The sequence below is a fragment of the Polyodon spathula genome, chromosome 28, assembly GCF_017654505.1.
Source record: "Polyodon spathula isolate WHYD16114869_AA chromosome 28, ASM1765450v1, whole genome shotgun sequence".
Lineage (NCBI taxonomy): Eukaryota > Metazoa > Chordata > Actinopteri > Acipenseriformes > Polyodontidae > Polyodon > Polyodon spathula.
In genome coordinates, this window is record NC_054561.1 from 1,479,167 (window position 1) to 1,496,830 (window position 17,664).

General features: G+C 39.7%; 2 protein-coding genes and 1 long non-coding RNA gene across 4 annotated transcripts; 1 reads left to right on the forward strand and 2 right to left on the reverse strand.

Annotated features, from left to right (window-relative positions):
* Positions 1–330: 330 nt before the first annotated feature.
* Positions 331–3,877, reverse strand: LOC121302012. Its single transcript, XR_005947671.1, has 2 exons — positions 1,428–3,877; positions 331–571 (listed from the first exon to the last, which is right to left on the reverse strand). It is a non-coding gene; the product is annotated as an uncharacterized LOC121302012 (long non-coding RNA).
* Positions 3,878–4,329: 452 nt separating this feature from the next.
* On the reverse strand, positions 4,330–10,512 carry LOC121301857 (sorting nexin-11-like). The gene is made up of 7 exons (XM_041231515.1): positions 10,449–10,512; positions 8,654–8,725; positions 7,497–7,558; positions 6,349–6,449; positions 5,890–5,988; positions 5,447–5,680; positions 4,330–4,625 (listed from the first exon to the last, which is right to left on the reverse strand). Exons 1-7 carry the CDS (start codon positions 10,495–10,497, stop codon positions 4,517–4,519), a joined length of 726 nt encoding a protein of 241 aa, XP_041087449.1. The 5' UTR covers positions 10,498–10,512; the 3' UTR covers positions 4,330–4,516.
* Positions 10,513–10,662: 150 nt separating this feature from the next.
* Positions 10,663–15,538, forward strand: LOC121301858 (chromobox protein homolog 1). Of its 2 annotated transcripts, XM_041231517.1 has the most exons (6): positions 10,663–10,915; positions 12,827–12,929; positions 13,487–13,664; positions 13,996–14,176; positions 14,585–14,679; positions 15,258–15,538. In XM_041231517.1, exons 2-6 carry the CDS (start codon positions 12,875–12,877, stop codon positions 15,400–15,402), a joined length of 654 nt encoding a protein of 217 aa, XP_041087451.1. In that variant the 5' UTR covers positions 10,663–10,915; positions 12,827–12,874; the 3' UTR covers positions 15,403–15,538. The 2 variants fall into 2 exon arrangements, with proteins under 2 accessions (XP_041087451.1, XP_041087452.1); XM_041231518.1 differs by lacking the exon at positions 12,827–12,929 and having other exon boundaries at positions 10,665–10,915.
* The last annotated feature ends 2,126 nt before the right edge of the window (positions 15,539–17,664 follow it).

Sequence of the window (17,664 nt, forward strand, 5' to 3'; positions counted from 1 at the left end):
TCCTGGAGTGCTACAGACACCTCTGGTTTTTGTTTTAGCCATGCTCTACTTGATTCAATGATTGGCTTCATTGGTTAGAATGACCATGTGTTGCAGGTATGTAGCAATTGATGATTCAGAGATGGCTCCAAAACCTGCAGGATTGTGGCTCTCCAGGACCTGGGTTGCCTGCCCCTGACATATCACTCACGAGCTCTCGCTCTGCACTAGGGGAAAATATTCTTCCAAAACAAATAAGTTGGAAGATACTGTTAAAGTATTGCACACCACAATCCTCACCCTCTCTGTAGCCTAGAGGAGAAAGAATAAATCAAATAAATGACACACATGTAAATAAAATATATTTTCATTACATTGCATACATACACATGCCCAGAGCAACAATTGAAGTGTTATATAAAAACCAAATGAACGCAAAACCCTTAAATGCATAAACAGAAAGGATTTCATGAAGGCGCTGCACACACAGCCAGAGAACACTGCAGGTAAGTAACCCTCTCTACACCATGTGAAAGGGAATGGTGTCAATCAGCCTGAAGCGAGTCAGGACCTTGGATCATCTCTGCTAGTCCTGAAAAACAGGCAAGAAGCAACTGTTAGGGAAAACATTAATTCAAATGAATTACAATAACCCAGCAAAGACTAATACACAATGTCTGTTGTGTTTAAAAAATCTCTCTCTCTCTCTCTCTCTCTCTACAGGCTTACTTTGTTTATTGTCATAGTCACTAACTGAACAGCTGTACCAGGTTTATAATATTCTTCAAAATGCAATATGTTCCCCACCCCCCCATTGCACACTGTGTTTGCAACCCATACTCGTAGCCCCGAATTCATATCCAGCACACCTGTATATATTAAAATGACGTCAAGAGACTAAGTTCGGGCCTACTTATAAAATGATATTAAGTTTCACAGTTACTCAGAAAACAGTCAGTACCGTATTAGCATTAAATTACAGCTGACTAAACACACAGGTAGCAAAAAAATAAAAACTGAACAGGTTAGGCTGTAACTTTAAATATATTTAATCTACTACATTTAAAATGTGAATAATAATAATAGGTTTGTACATGTTACGAAGAGAATAGTTTTATGTTACGAAGAGACCGATTCATTATAGTTTTACTAAACATTTTGCTTTATCGTCGTTGCATTTTGACTGTCCCTTCTACCGAAGACAACAATCTGTCCCGGTATTCTTTATCCATGTTAGCTTAACGGTACCTTTCATAAAACTAAAAACTGTTTTACCATCACAAAACAAAATAAAAACAAAATACTGCGTCTTTAAAGCTTGTTTGCCAAGCCCGTGTGAAACGTTTGAAGTGCGATATAAACAAAATAACAACATTGCATATAAAAATACATTTTTAATTTCTAAATATTCTTGGTGTAAACAATAATATTAAAAAAAGGCTACTTACCTGCCGTTAGACGCCAAAATCTTCTCTTTCAAAAGTCGTTCTGTCACACTATCATAAACAGGAACGAAAGTAAAAACAGCCAAACACACATTTAAAAAACACATATCATAAAAACACGTGTCTATTGCAGCAACACAGACGCAAGCCTTACTCCAGCCGCCATCTCGCTGCCCTGAGGAAGGGGCGGAGCTACCTGTGAGGGGGAGGAGTCACGCTCACACCTGAGCGCTCAGAGATTTGCCCAGGGAAGCGGCCCCTGCAATCGAGGTGAATAATGGGGTAATTATCCCGACCACACGGGAGAGAGCGGGAAGATGAACATGTGCATAAGCATATTTTTATTCCTCATATTCATAAAATACACAAATATAAATTTAAAAAAATATTTTAATTATGGGTGAAAAAAAAATTGTGCGTTCTAGTGTAATTCCAAAAGCAGATGGTTATCAACTAATAATAATTATTATTATTACTATTTTAACTACAGAAACATGGTCTCTATGGAACTCAATAATACATGCTTGATATGAAAGCAGAATTAATTTACCTTTACCACAAATGTGATGGTCCTATGACCACCCCATGTTAAAATATATTCCATTTTAACCCAGTATAATTAACGCAACTCTATTTCACAGTCAGGCTTGTTATAGAATAGCTGATGCTTTTCAATCTTTAAAACAATTGGAATAAAAAAAGCATAGCACCTTCCCACTGACTAATTTTCTTATATCCGTTAAATAACCACATCTGTTAACCCTTTTCCAATAATGTTGTGCGTCTACAATAAAAAAAAAAAACATTTATTTTTATTTATTTATTTTTAAATACAAAGTGCTGAATGTTGATTTAAAAGGTTCCTCTGAGCATGTGCACTAAAACATTTACTGAAATTGAAAATGAAGATTTAGAAATGGTTATTTTGAACGTGGGAGTAGTTTAATGCTCCCCATTTAAGGCGTTACTGTTTTAAAAAAAAAAAAAAACACAACAAGCGTCTCGAGCTGACGCTAGCTCGGTCGTGGGATCGGAGGACGTCCACTGGACCTGCAGTTCTCCTGAGCAGCTGTGTGGAGGAACTGCTGAGACCAGGGGGGGAAACAAACAACTAGGCATTCTAAACTGGGGGAAAAGAAATCTGGAATGTGAAATAATTGGGTACTCTAAAAACAAAATCAAAAGAAAAAAAAGGGTACACGATTGTTAAACAAAAGTTTTAAATAATAATAAGGTAGTCTTTTTTTTTTTCCCCCATGAGATTAATACATTAAGAAAAATAAGACATCAGAATTAAAGAAGAAAAAAATAATTCTACCACTATACACTGCTATAGATTTTCAATGGAGCCCACTCAGTGTCACTGGTAATGTTTTACTCTGAGTTTTACCTATACAAGAACAGCTTAAACAACAGGCACACGGCAACTCAATCTCAAACAGTACTGGATTCGGGTACGGCACCCTTAACTCACACTCACAACATTCTAGCACAATTCTCATCCTTGACCTCGATTACATTAATGTGAACATAAAATGCAGAGAAGAAAACAATTCTAAACTTCTTTACAGAAACACAGTAGAGTCGCGTATCTGACTGCGCTGGGACCAGAGTCAGGGCGGAGATGTAAACACGCAGATGAATGAATCCTGTTTCAAATCCCATTATACACAGCTGGAACAGTTACTGTATTCACACAGTTATTGTCTTGAGATTCAGCTTTTACTAGGGAGCTCCCCTAAATCCCTTGTTTAGAAAGATCCAGGGTATTAATGTTTGTGACGGAGTAGCTGTCTGCCCTGTGGGTGCGTGCACTCGCTGCTGAGTGACAGGCAGGAGATCGAGACAGGAGTTGAAGTGAATTCGCCCCCCCACAGGCGTACAGGATTTATTTACATATCAACACACTGAACAGCTCGCGTGACACTGCCAGCAATGACAGCATACGGATCACATACAACACAGTGTACGAAAACTTTGATGGGATCTCCAATTTCTGAACTAATCTTCTCTGTTCAAATATAAACTAATGTTGCTGAAGAGGTTGATCATGGCAGACAAGCAGTAAAGGTGCATGTGTGACGGGTGAAAACGTGATGGATTACTGTAGAGTCAATCAAAATACAGTTGTACTGTAATACAACTAGGGCTCTTAGTTGCTCGCACAGCTGTTTAAAAAAAAATAAACACATGAACTATCCTTAAAACAGGATATCTTTGGCAAATCATATTTTTAAAACCTTTTTTCCCCTTCAACACAATTAATTGAGGTAAACGCGTCGTCAGTCCATCATTCACCTTTCCTCGTTTATAATTACTAACACCATTTATTTCTCTATGTGCAACTCCAGTCCGTGCCACGTCACATGCGCCTTACAACTGACTCCTAAACGTAACCCCTACCCCTAAACTGAACCCCGAAAATCCAACCCCTACCCCTAAACCTAACCCCGAAAATCCAACCCCTACCCCTAAAATCTAACCCCTACCCCTAAACCTAACCCCGAAAATCCAACCCCTACCCCTAAACCTAACCCTGAAAATCCAACCCCTACCCCTAACCCCGAAAATCCAACCCCTACCCCTAACCCCTAACCCCAATGTGTAACTATACTACTGATATTTAACCATATTAGTATAAAAAACTATAACTGATATTTAACCATTTAGTTTTGCATCCTCTGGTGTCTCCATCCGACGCGCGCTGTCTGAACTGACAGGTAATACACAGTAATATTTCCACCTATATTATATAAATTCAGAATTTCCTCACTTTATTTTTCTTAAAATGACCTATTAAAGCTTAACCACATAATAAATAAATAAATAAATAAATGGTTTGCAGAACTTTCTATTTTGGAGCGCGTGAGTCATAACCCTGGATTGTAAGCAAAAAAGCAAAAGCACACTGCAGGTCCCTCTCTCCTGCCAATGATCCCTTATTGTTTACATATTAGCTTGAGATCTCTTAGTTCACTGACAGAAGATGATTTAGAAATGAAATGACCACTTTTTTTTTTTTTTTTTTTTTTTTTTTCAAGTTTTCTCTTGTGTGTATTTAGTGTGTTTGGAATCTAGCCGTGCTAAAAAGTTCAGTCCCTATTATCCAATTGGTCGTCAGATCCAGTGTGGGCATCGCTCTCCGCCAGGCTGATCTCAGAGCTGCTTTCGCATTCGCTGGACTGGAGGCGAGGGGCGGGGCTGAGAGAGGAAGAGAGAAAAAAATAAATAAAATAACCAAACTTTTAAATTTGTGGCACAGGCTATTTCCATGTAATTGTAACTGAAATTGTCCAATTACCCCACCAGCAGTCACCACTGTAAGAGCACGCAAGCCAGTGTTAGGTAGCCACCCAGCCACGACATGGTTACGAACGTCCCGCAGTGCGAAGCGCCATCGATTTGTGTATTTTAGTTTTGGTTTGTAATCTACAGCAGGGCTGTCCGGCGCATGGTTCTTCATCCCAGTCTGGTTCACTGAGCTCTTTTGAAGTTGGCCAATTTAAGTTTTAATGGATTTGAAAAGACTGCAATGAAAAAATCTGTAACCCAGAAATTGTTTCTATATACAGATTTCGTTCCCACTGTCAACTTAAGGAAAAAAAATGGAAAATCAAATAAAAAGATGAATTTACTCATAGATGAAAACAGTGCGTCTTAAAATTCGGAGGGATACGGTATTTTATTCGCTTATTTTTGTAACGTTTTGTTTCTTGTTTTCTTCAATTGTTTTATTTATTGACTGTCACTACTGATATTCATATTGTTATAATTACTACTTTGACTTTACCATTTCTTGATATGGCTGACTTCTACTCTGTTTGAACCGACACGCAAAGCGCTTTGAGATGCCGCGGTGCGAAAGGCGCTACATAAACAAAATCAATTTAAAAAGTGAAACACAAATAGCAGACAACATACTGGGAAGCAGTTTACAACATCGCAAACTGTCTTGAGAAACACAATTACATTTTTTTTTATTTAAAAAAAAAGAAGTCAGCTGTCGCGCTCCCAACCCATACCTGTCAGGTGACTCATAGAAGACAGGGAGGGTGCGCTCGCAGTCCTCCTCCGTGGCCACGCCCTCTTCCTCCTGCACCCAGCCCTGATTGGACGAAGCGTAGTGGAGGATGGCTGCAGTGACGCTGCAGGGGGCGTGTCCCTGAACGCAGGCCTCGATCTGCGCTGGAGAGAGCTGGGTCTGCAGGAAGAGGTGAAGCTGGCTGTCCGACAGGAACACAGTCCTGTTCACCACTCTGCACAAGCAAGGGAGGCCACACTGTTACACTGTCTACACAGAACAACACTGTACTATTAGTAATACTTTCACACGACATGTTGAAAATAGCTGGGGGAAAAAAAGTAGTTTGACACGCACATACACACCCACATACAGGGACAAACACGCACACACACAGACATACCATTACTGAAAGCACCGATTTGCAATTCAAATGAAACGTACTTCTCTAGAAACTGCTGGAGCCCCTGCCGTCTCTTCTCTATGAAGTCCTCGTTGTTAACACTGAAAAAGGGGGTTTTGGGTGGAAGCTCTGGGACTGGCCTGAACGTGGGGGTGGAAGGAGGAGAAAGGAACAAATTTAATAAAACATAACAACCTGCTCAAACTGCCTTGAATGAAATAGCTGCTGTGTGTGCGTTTCTGGTATTGCAACTTGAAAAAAAAAAAAAAAACTCAGTGTCCTCTTTGGAGAAACAAGGCTTCCATAATAAGACCTGTTATTTTAATGTAACCTTTATTTAAAAATCAGTAATAAAACATCAGATTATTATTATTATTACACTTGTAGATTTTACCACTCTAACTTAAAGGAACTTAAAGTCTTATTTCCATCCCTGCCCTACATGCTGCCATCTGCCCTCCCCTGTATTGCAGTGAATCCTCGTCTCATAGCCTGCTTACACTAAGCCAGAGTTCTTCTGCAGCTGCTTCTTCAGCCAGACGAACTCGCTATATCTCCGGCGCACGCAAGAGGTCTTTGCAGTGAAAGCCTTGCTGTTCGACTAGAGAGATTCAAACAAAACAAAAATAAAAGAAAGTTCTTGGTATTAGTCAGTGTGTGGCCTGCAGGGTGTCTCTTATTGAGATGTCGTCACACGCAGCTTCTGCAGAGAGAAGTACAAAGCTGAGCTCCTCCAACGGCTAAAACGGACTCCAGCCAGGCAGCAAATGGAAAAACCCTTTTAGAAGTTTACCCTAGAAAAAGCATAGTGAAATCAATGCAGTGGAAAAGCATCGCACACACAGTACATAACATAAAGCAAACTGTGCTTAAAGAATAACACAACCACAGAAAAAGCACAGGGGGGAGAAAAAATGCTAAATTGCTATGCACATGTACTGTTATAAACACTAATAACGGAATACAGATTCATCTTAATACTGTAATGATTTTATTTATTTTTTAAAATTTTTTTTTACATGCATTGGTTCCGCTATCTAGTTCTCATTTTTAAAAGCACCGTTTGGTCTCAAGCTCCTTTCACACTGGCATGATCTATCCAGGTCAGGACCTGGTCTCATGCGGGTCGGGTTCGTGATTTCACACTGCTTTTGACAGAGCACAGCTCACCTGGGTGACAGACGCAAGCACACAATGCACAGATCGGTGCCCCGGAAGCAGCTTGCTACTGACACTTCCATCCAAGCTTCCCTGGATTGAACCATCGACACAAATGTTGATTAGAGCAAATGTTTCTTCATCCCGGCTGCAATCTGGCTCGAGATATGGCCAAACAGAATAAACAGAACCCTTCACGCAGGCGTGGCTGTTTGTTATTTCGTCGGCTCACGAATGGCCATCATGCATTTTGTCTCGTTCGACCCATTCATAGGGTCCGACCCAGGTAGCCAGGACCCGGGTAGGAGTTCCAGTGACTGTTTATAAACCCTCCTTAAATAAAAATGAATAATAAAAAAGGTTCTTAAAAAAAAAAGTCTGAAACTTGTAGGCATGTTATCTCATTTACAAACAACTGAAGCGTGGGTGTAAGACTGTTCACGCAGTTTCTACTATACTTACATGAAGGAATATTTTAAAATCTACATACGAGCACCAGGACACCTTGTTTTGAATTCTGGGGTCTTGCACTCTGACTGCAATAAATTCCTCCTGGGGGAAGACAACAGCAATAGTATAAAGTATATAGTATAAATTCAAATAAAAAAAAAAAAAGAAAATCACCGATACAAACTCAATTGGGTTGTGGCAGGATGGCTTGGTGGGGAGGTCAGACCAGGGAGGAACAGGCAGCAGGGCTGCAGGGCTGGTTGAGATGCAAATGCATTCTTATTTATTAAATAATAAAAACAAACAAACAAAAAGGCACCATGGCCAAAACAAAATAAACACGAGTGGGGTGTACCCTATAACAGGGTACTAGTCGCCCCTTTAGACTGCACTGGTAGATCCCCTATTGCCATGCCCTGGTCTTACCTGCCCTCAGCACCCCGATACTGGGCCCTCATATAATGCACTATCCTTGAACTGCTAATGTGTCATTGTAAATATAACTTGTTATAATCCTAACTTGTTGCATCCTAGTTGCACATTGTATTCTATTAGTATTATTTGCACTTGCTGTAAACGACACTGTATTTAAACACAAATCTTGCATTGTAACCCTGTGCTGCCCTGTAGCACCTGTGCGAGACGCCTTGGATAAAGGCATCTGCCAAAAATAAATGATAAAATAAATAATATTCAAAGTCTTTAGCCAAAGCGAGATCAGAGGTAGACCAAATGCAGTCTGTACATTAATGAATAATAATCACAATCAGGATCAATTACACTAATCTTTACAGGGATGGAAATAAGACTCCCACTGCATTGCAGTGTGACTGGTTTCACTGGGAGTTTAATAATAAGACTCCCACTGCATTGCAGTGTGACTGGTTTCACTGGGAGTTTAATAATAAGACACACCTGAGCTTGTTACCGAGACACACTGGGGCTGATCAAGCTCATAGTAAAACCTGGAGTGGGTTAAACTGCTGTGCAACAGGAGTCTGACTTCCATCCCTGTATACTGCTACTAACATTGAGTCAGTCCCACTGCGTCATTATTAAAGCTTGAGGAATTTAAAGCGTATTTAGGCTGCTCAAGATGTTTACCTGCTGTAATGCACAACGTGGTTTGCAAGGTGAATACTGCAATTTAAAATTTAAATACAAAAGCTAGATTTATTTATTTATTTATTTTTTTACCTCTTGCTTCTGTTCCTGATCTGTGATCATTCTGCTGCAGTCCTGACTGTGTGGGAGGCACAGTGACATGCTCTGTAAAACAAAAACAGACTGCTGAGAACAACAACCACATGAGAACTGACAGACTCGCTTCACATTCACTGAGGAACTGCATCACTACAGAAAACGTGTGGGAATGTCCCTCATGCATTATAGCAATTCCCCATCACAGAAATAAATCATTAAAAAATATATATTAAAAAAAAAAAAAAAAAAAAACTCCCTCTGGTCAGCACAGCACAATGACTATTTATTTATTTTATTTTTTCTTAAGAGACAGGAGATTACTTGCACTGCCATTTCCTTGCACAATGCATGTTATCTTCACCCCCAGAAACGTGACACACGTTTTCCTCTGGCATCATCCATGCCCTATCACTCCAAGCAAAAAAAAAAAAAAAAAAAAACAAAACACACAACTAAATGTCAGAAAGATTCCAGTAAAAAAAAAAAAAAAAACTTTACAGCACTTCCCCTGCTTATTTCTTATTATTAAGGTTTCAAATTATGTCACACAAATATGATCTACATTACAGAATACAACAATATTAAGTCAGCTTGCATAATGCTTAAGAAAGAAATAAGTACCTGTTTACTCTGCACTAGCAAACAGAGTAGCAGCAGAACACAGACTAGCTGGCTGTACTGTACCATACTGGAACACCCTCTAGTGCGTTGCTGTGCTTGTGAAATGCCCCAGTGGTTAAAGAAAATGTATGTATACCAGGAGGTCCCCGGTTCAAACACCCGCTCTGCCACTGTGTGTGTGACCCTGAGCAAGTCACTTACCCACCTTGTGTTTCTGTAAAACAAAGGAGGACCTACTTAAGTGACTCTGCAGCATCAGCAGTTGTTGATGCATAGTTCACCCCCCACTCTGTGTAAATCACTTTGGATAAAAGAGTCTGCTAAATGACTAATAATAATAATAATAATAATAATAGTACACAATCTACTGGCAGACGTGTTTTGGGAGTTTCCCCATTAGCAATAAGAAGCCCCACAAAGACTGCTGCCAGTAGATTAACACCCTCGGGGCTGAAGAAAGACAGATAGACACTTGCTATATTTGACTGACTTTTTAAGTCTTGAGAAAGTGAAATGGGTGTTTCCATTAAGAATGTGTGTTGTGTAAGTACTGGCAGCAGCGGAGTCAGCAGCCTTAACCCTAGCTGTAAATAATAACCTTACTCACTGTAACATCTGCCATAATAATAATAATAATAATAATAATAATAATAATAATAATAATAAAATAATAAAATTAGGAAACGCGTTTTGCTAAGTTTAGTTCAGCAGCATTTTTAGTTCTCTTTAGAAATGTGTTTTGCTTCTCCTATCAAATCTGAATATCCTGCGCACACCGACCGCTGACCAGGAAACCAAAAAAGACTGTTTTGAAACACAAACCCTCACAATACGAGGGTTATACAATTCAAATAAAATGTTAAAAAAAAAAAAAAAACATCAACAACACAGTAACAAAACAAAAGATAAACAAGGTTTTTCCACAACATGACGAATGAAATAATAAAAATCTACAAATATTTCGTAAACTTACCACACGTACACTACGGTGATACTCTGGCAGCCTTGGGTATCTATCGCTCTGCTTTTGATGTCTTTAAATAGTTTATAGTTATTACAGAACAGCACTTTCTTATAAAGCACACTGTCGCCAAACAACAAGGCATTTATTCTGTGTTGTTTTCAATGGTCTTTAAAAAAAACAAAAAAAAAAACAAAACTGGCATACCATCACACTGCTGGTGCGGGGGACAGTGTCCGCCGAATTCGCAAAGCATGCTGGAATTTGTAGTCGAAAAATATCTCCTTGTAAGTGAACATAGATGCCGAACAAAAATGTGGACTACAAAACCCATGGTACCACCACATCCGGAGAGGATTCCAGAAATTGTAGTCCATTTGTTGAAAGGAAAAAAAAAACAACAATTCCCAGCGCGCTTTGCCTGTCACCCGTCCAGGCGCTTGCGCAGTGCGCGGGTTTTGGTGGCGGTGTGGACGGGATCTAAATCTTGTGCCTTTTGTTTCGCGCAGCGAGACCAAAAAACTAATTTAAAAAATACATCTGTTAAAAAATAGTAATAATCGGTGAGGCGTAGGCCATTGAAGAGCTATAATAAAAACAGTGACGAAAACGTAAGCAAAGAAAGAGCTGAAGCACGTTTCTGCGCAGATTGCTGGAGCGACGAGCGTTTACAGGTATGCTTGCTTTTAATCGAGGAAAAAAAAAACCGTGTTGCAAAAATCGAATGTGCAAAATTGCCATGCAGAAATCATGACCGCCAGTCCCGGTTTAAAATGCATGCTTTAGTCTTGTGTGTGTTTAAATGCATATTGAGAGGGTGTGTTATGAAGCTTGCACATTGTATTATTAAAATGTGGCGTGTGTGGGTACAGCGGAAACAACATGGATCCTGACAGAGGAGGGAAAATTTACAACAGCACCCTGTTTGAAATGCATGGGTCATTTATATATAAACACACATGTGTTTTCTAAGCAGTAGACTAGCGCTTATAAATGCAAATCGAGCGTGGACTGCATACGTAGGTTTGGGTTAAAAACAAGACAAAGTAAAATATGGACTACACACAGGTTACAGCAGCGGTATACCCCGAATAATATTAATATTGTCTATTTTTTAATGTATTTTATAATAAGAGCCGTGTGGGGCAGGTCTGCGGTGTTCAAGGTAGAGGGGTGTGAATCGGATCTGTTGGCTGTCAGTGTTGATCTTGCCGCTTTGCCAGCGTCATGCAAGGCGCGTTTATATAAGAGATTCAGTCCTCTACACCGCGAATTCATTAGCATTTACAACAACCGTGTAAACTGCATTTGATTTCTCTATAACGGCTGGTTTTGCTGTGTGTGTGTGTTTTTTTTATTTGTGTACCATTCTGCGTTGTTTAAGAAAGTGAACACTGTAATGCGCTGGTCGTGTCCTAGAGGCTAGAATTACTCGTATGAGAGTAGAGCCAGCAGGCTATCTTTGTTTTTGTTTTTCTCAGCGCTATTGTGTGTGTGTGTGTGGCTTTTGCTTATTTTTATATTACAAAGAGTAAATGCAAATGCTTGTATTGTTGCTTTGTAAACGTACCTTTATCTAAAAGCAGTGTTTTTTTTTTTTAATGTTTTTAAAACAATCGATTTTATTTATTGTGGCTTCTTGGTCATTATTTTCAGATTTTAGTGCGTGTGTGTGTGAGAGAGAGACTGGCTTGTATTGTCCCGTCACCTAATCAATGCTATCGCCTATTGATTTATTGATTAGCTGCCTCAATGTGTTTAGCTCAACAGCTGCGACTCCAATCCCTTTGTCCTGGCTTCGTCTACACAGTATATTACTTGTTTCAGCTACAAAGGTTTGATAAATAATAATAATAAACGCACATAGACTGGGAATGTACAGCTACTGTAGTCTCGGCGTGATCAAATCACTTCGTCCGCTCAAACTACAGCAGAGGTGTTAATAAGGCTCCCGTTGTGTAGCAGTTGATGGATTTTAGTATGAGTTCAATAAGACATACCTGCGCTTGTTAGCTGTATGTTAAAACCCGGAGTGGGGTGAAACCGCTATGCAGTAGGAGCCTTATTCCCATACTAGTAAAGACATAACATGGCAGGCGGTTTTTAGAGGCGTGTGTTTGTAATCTAATCAAATAGCCTGCCATTTCTCTTCTAACTTCGTTATTTAGAGTCAGACATTATGTGCTGCATGTTCCATTAAAAATAATAACAGTATATTATATTATTACTCTACAAACACACACAGCAGGCAATTAAAAAAACAAACCTAGGGTATATTGAGGTCAGATCTAAAACTTTTTTGCATTACTGGTGGATTTAAAAAAAAAAAATAATAAAGTTTGTGTGTGTCAGTTCTTCTGCAGTAGCTGGAGTGTGCATATTGTACTGTAAGATCTTGCAAACAGAGTTCTGATGAGGAGGTATACATTCAGGACTACATTAAGTTATACGCACTCCTAAGTGGATCAGCTCTGTACTGGCACTGCATGTATGTTGTGTAGCAATGTTTAAACGGGTCTGCTGAATCCTGACCGTTTGAAGCTGGCACGCTGTTAACACCCCCCCTTACTTTCCACTCTGTCTAGCTCAAAAGGAACCAGGCAGGCTGTTCTAGAGACTTTCCACAAGCGAGTATGAGTGAGCCTTCAGCTACCACTGCCACTAGCGAGGCGGCCACAGTTAAAGAAGGTCACCAAAGACACGTTTCTTTCATGAAAATGTGAACTGCTGTTTTGTTTTTCTGAGTTTGGTTGGGGTATGGGGGAGGTTTGGGGGCGGGGTTACTGTAAACATAGACAGAAAGACAATAAAACACAATGTGGACGATGGTGCTCATTTGCACCCCTGTGTTGTTTTATGGGTTTTTTTTTTTTTTTTTTTTTTTTACAAAAAAAAAGCAGCACACTGATATTAATGCATTCAAATAACTAACATTACAACTAACTTGGACGATGAATACAACTTAATATGCTGTAGAACTTTGATTTATTTATTAGTTAAAAGCAATATGAAACTGCCATGTAATTCTTTGTTTTCTGTGGGGGTTTTTTCAATGTTTTTTGGGGTAAAGAAAGCACGGATGGGTCTAGATTTTAGCTTTTCTGACATTTGTATTTTTTATTTAATTCTTTTTTTCTTTAAAAAAAAAAAAATTCTGAATTTCCAGTCAATTTAAAAACGACAAGCCCCTCCTGTGTGAAGTGTGTGGTTCTGGGCGTTTGTGACGTTTGTTTGAACCCCTGCAGTGCCAGCGCCACAGACAGACACCAAGCTGGCGGGGTCTCTAGGGAAGAAGCAGAGCAAGAAGAAGATGGAGCAGGTGCTGGAGGAGGAAGAGGAGGAGTATGTGGTGGAGAAGGTGCTGGACCGCCGGGTGGCGAAGGGCAAGGTGGAATACCTCCTCAAGTGGAAAGGGTTCTCGGAGTGAGTAGCTTCATTACAGAAAATGCTACACTTGTACAGTGTGAAGGAACAGCAGCTTGGGTTTGCGTGGATTGCTGATCTCCGCCGTCTAAGATAAGCAGCAATCGTCACAAACCCCACCAGCTGTTTCTTCACTGAACAGTAACATCAGCCCGATTTGTCACCAAAGCCCCTCGCCTGATTTCTCCGGAGAGCTGGATCTGAATAACGGAACAGTCCGCTCGCGCAGCGCTGTCAGTCCCGTTAACTACTTCACTTGCCTCCTGAAAACTGTTTTGCTTTTGTAAGTGTTTCCCCAGCCGTTATTTGTTTATTTTGTTGTTTTCTTCAGCGAGGACAACACGTGGGAGCCGGAGGAGAACCTGGACTGCCCGGATCTGATCGCGGAGTTCCTGCAGTCCCAGAAGACAGCGACCGAGGCTGACAAGACGGAGACGGGGGGCAAGAGGAAAGCAGAGTCTGACACTGAGACCGCCGGAGAGGAGAGCAAACCGAAGAAAAGGAAGGAGGAGGTGGGGGCAGCTGCTGCACAGCTTGCTTGCTTGCAAGTGTAACAGGCAGCGTTGCTGTGTGATGCCCTGAGAAATGAATACACGCTGAAAGAAACTTAAGTTCAATGACGAAATGCCCCAAGTAAGCCTACCCAACCATTCGTCTTCAGTTCAGGGATGGAAATAAGACTCCCATTGTATAGCAGTTTGATCCACTCCTGCTTTTACAAGGAGTTTAAATCAGACACACCGGACAAGCCCGTAGTAAAACCTGGAACGGGTGAAACTGCTGTGCAATAGGAGTCATGTTTCCGTCACTGCAATTTGACCCGGTTTTATTTATTTTGATGTGGCGTGGCTAACTGACTTTGCAAACCCCCTGTAGTGACTGACTGTCTGTCTGTCTGTCTGTCTGTCTTGCTCTTCCAGGCAGAAAAGCCCAGAGGGTTTGCCAGGAGTTTGGAACCGGAAAGAATAATCGGAGCGACAGATTCCAGCGGAGAGCTCATGTTCCTGATGAAGTGGTGAGTGTCCCGGGACTCTTAGCGGATAATCATTTTCATCATGTGTATTTTTTATTACTATTTTTAACCCAGCTCTGGTCCCTGCACTAATATATATATATAATTGTCTAAATTAGGAATAATTGGTTTGTTTGGTTGTTAGAGATGGAAGGCAAGACTCCTGTTGCATAGCAGTTTGATCCATTCCCAGTTTAATAAGACACACCTGAGCTTGTTACCTAGATACACTGGGGCCAATCAAGCTTGTAGTAAAACCTGGAATGGGTGAAGCTGCTGTGCAACAGGAGTCTTATTCCCATCACTACCTACAAAAAAGTTCTCAGAATTGTGTGGTTTTTTTTTTTTCATACTGTAAAACGTGAAATGTTTACTGGCAAGAAAAAACAATTATGCTTTTAAAAATCTGTCAAATTTACTCAACTTATAAACACCGAAGCGTGTGTAGATTACACTGGTAAACATTTGTTCCTTTTTTTTTTTTTTTTTAAACGTCCCTCGCGAGATGTCCACACAGTGCCACAGTTGCCGCTGGTAGTTCCCGTTTCACAGTATTTTAAAACTGATAATGTAATCTGCAGGAAAAACTCAGATGAGGCTGACCTGGTCCCCGCCAAGGAGGCCAATCTGAAGTGCCCACAGGTGGTCATCTCGTTCTACGAGGAGCGGCTCACGTGGCACTCCTACGCGTCGGAGGAAGAGGAGAAGAAAGAAGACAAGAACTGAGGGGGCGCAGAATCCCTCCGTTACTGCTTTCAACAGCAGGGACGGCAATAAGAGTCCCGATTGCATAGCGGTTTCACCCGTTCCCTGGTTTTACTACGAGCTTGAGTTAAGAATCGAACTGCTATGCAATCGAGTCTTATTTCCAGCCTTGAGATGGACAGTGGTGTGTTTCTGTGTTTGTTTTTTTTCTTTTGTTGTTTTGTTTTTTTAAAAAGAGAGACAGTTGTTCAGTTGTACAAAATGTATACAGAACAGTTTGAAAAATCAAAAAAAAAAAAAAAAAAAAAAAAGAATCAGTGTCCCTTTTATGTTAAACTGATCGGCGGGGCGGGGGTGACACCCCAGTTTAAAGGTGCAGGTTTAATGACTTGGATATTAAGTTGCGCCCTCCCCCCTCCTTTTTTTTTTTTTTTTTTTTTTTTTTAAAAACGAAACATTAAAATTACGAAGTGAAAAACCCCAAACAGTTGGGTTAGAATAGGTCTGACGTCTGAGTTGTGAAACAAGGATTTTGTTACTAAAGCTGTTAGTAACTTTATGTACGACAGCAAAGTGTGTGTTTGCAAAGTGAAGTGGGTTTAACCCTTTAGTTTTAAGATCCCAGCAATTCGATTCTGTATGTGTATATATATATTTTTAAACATTTATTTTTTGGTTATCATGCAAGGTTTGAGTATTAAAAGAATGGACCTCTTTGAAGTAAGAGGAGAATCAATCATTGTGATTAGTAACGGTACAAAACCCTTTCAGAGCCCTCGTAATCTATACTACCATACACCAAGGCAGGGGGTCAATATGTTTTTTCAATTCCAATTCCTTAAAAAAAAAAAATACATTTCCAATTCCCTTTTCAATCCATTTTAAATCCTTTTTTTTGGATACAGGATTTATTGAGCAAAACGCATGCACAGCTTCTCGACAGCACATAAACATTAAACATGCGTGTGCCTGACAAGCTGTACTGGTTTGCTCCGTCAAGCCTTTCTCGTAAAAAGAGAGCGGGGGATTAGAATTGGGAGGCAGGCATCGACCTCGACCCTGGATGCATGCACAGCTTGCAGTCTTGCTGCGTTGCAGTGCTCTTCTTGCAAGATGCTATCGCTGTCTAACTCAGTATTAACATAGAAGGGACACTGTAGCTTTTTTTTTCCTTCAACTCCATTTTTAAAATCTATCCAATCTGACGGAATAGCTATTTTACAGATTATTGATATCACTGTTCAACTGAAGCCCACTTAATTGACTAACAGACTTCATTTGTTGCCACAGTGAGAAGATCGTTTTAAACACAGCCGATCTGCAGTTTTGATCAGTGATTTGTTGGAATTGATGAGAAAAGGGAATGGGAAATAGAATTTAAGGATAATACTCTTTTCCTTTTTTTTTTTTGTTTCATACTTTAAGTCGAAATCTGGAAAGTCTACTGGAGCGAGGCAAACTTTGTATGTTTTTATTGAACAAAAATTAAAAAAAAAAAAAAAAACATTTTGACTTTTGTCCAAAAAAAAAAAAAAAAAAAAAGAGAAAAATTGCTTTAAATAGTGTCATGTTTTTTGTTTTATAAATGAAATACTTTCCCTGTGTAGGTGGTACAGTAGTTTACAGTTATATTCTGTATCAACTTTACTGTTTATGAAAACTATGCATTTAAAAAAAATAAAGTTGGCAATGCATCTTTTTAACAATGGCAAGTAATTCATTGACCACACTGTACATACAGTATGCAGGCTGGGCCTTGTCTCCCCCCTGTATGAAATTATTCTTTCATACTTCAGCAGCCCTAGGTAAACGAAACTACAGCAGAATTGTCTATAATCATGGGGCAGCAAGTTTGTCTATATATTTGAATTGAAAACCCTGAAAAGGGGTAACAATCTACTAATTTTTGAACAAAAACCAATTGAAGCTCCTAAAATTTTCTAAAAGCTTTGTAACAGATTAGGCTTTTGTGCTGCAAAATATGCAGAGGGTGGCTCTGACAAAAGCCACAGTATGCTGTATGTACAGAGGATGCTGTAAAACGTGGTGGCTATACGATTTGGATTTTAAAACGCATTTCAGCAGCTAACTGAACCTTAGTTGTGTTTGTCCACGTGTTGCATGTTGTACTAGCAACATTAAAAAAATTGCTATAATGCGTCAATCATGTTACACAAGCTTTATGCTTTCCTTGTTGCTCAGATCATAGCATGTACTTTCTGGTAAATGTTTTGAGTTTGCATTTTAAATGTTTCAGTAAATAGTGAATTATAAAAAAAAAAA

Coding starts and splice junctions, on each gene's coding strand:
- LOC121301857 (XM_041231515.1), bottom strand. CDS start 10,497: ATGCTTTGCGAATTCGGCGGACACTGTCCCCCGCACCAGCAGTGTGAT. Junction 6,450..7,496: donor AACAAGGTGTCCTGGTGCTC/GTATGTAGATTT, acceptor GAATCTCTCTAG/TCGAACAGCAAGGCTTTCAC. Junction 5,989..6,348: donor CAGAAGAACTCTGGCTTAGT/GTAAGCAGGCTA, acceptor CCCCACGTTCAG/GCCAGTCCCAGAGCTTCCAC.
- LOC121301858 (XM_041231517.1), top strand. CDS start 12,875: ATGAGTGAGCCTTCAGCTACCACTGCCACTAGCGAGGCGGCCACAGTT. Junction 12,930..13,486: donor GGCGGCCACAGTTAAAGAAG/GTCACCAAAGAC, acceptor GAACCCCTGCAG/TGCCAGCGCCACAGACAGAC. Junction 14,680..15,257: donor CTCATGTTCCTGATGAAGTG/GTGAGTGTCCCG, acceptor TGTAATCTGCAG/GAAAAACTCAGATGAGGCTG.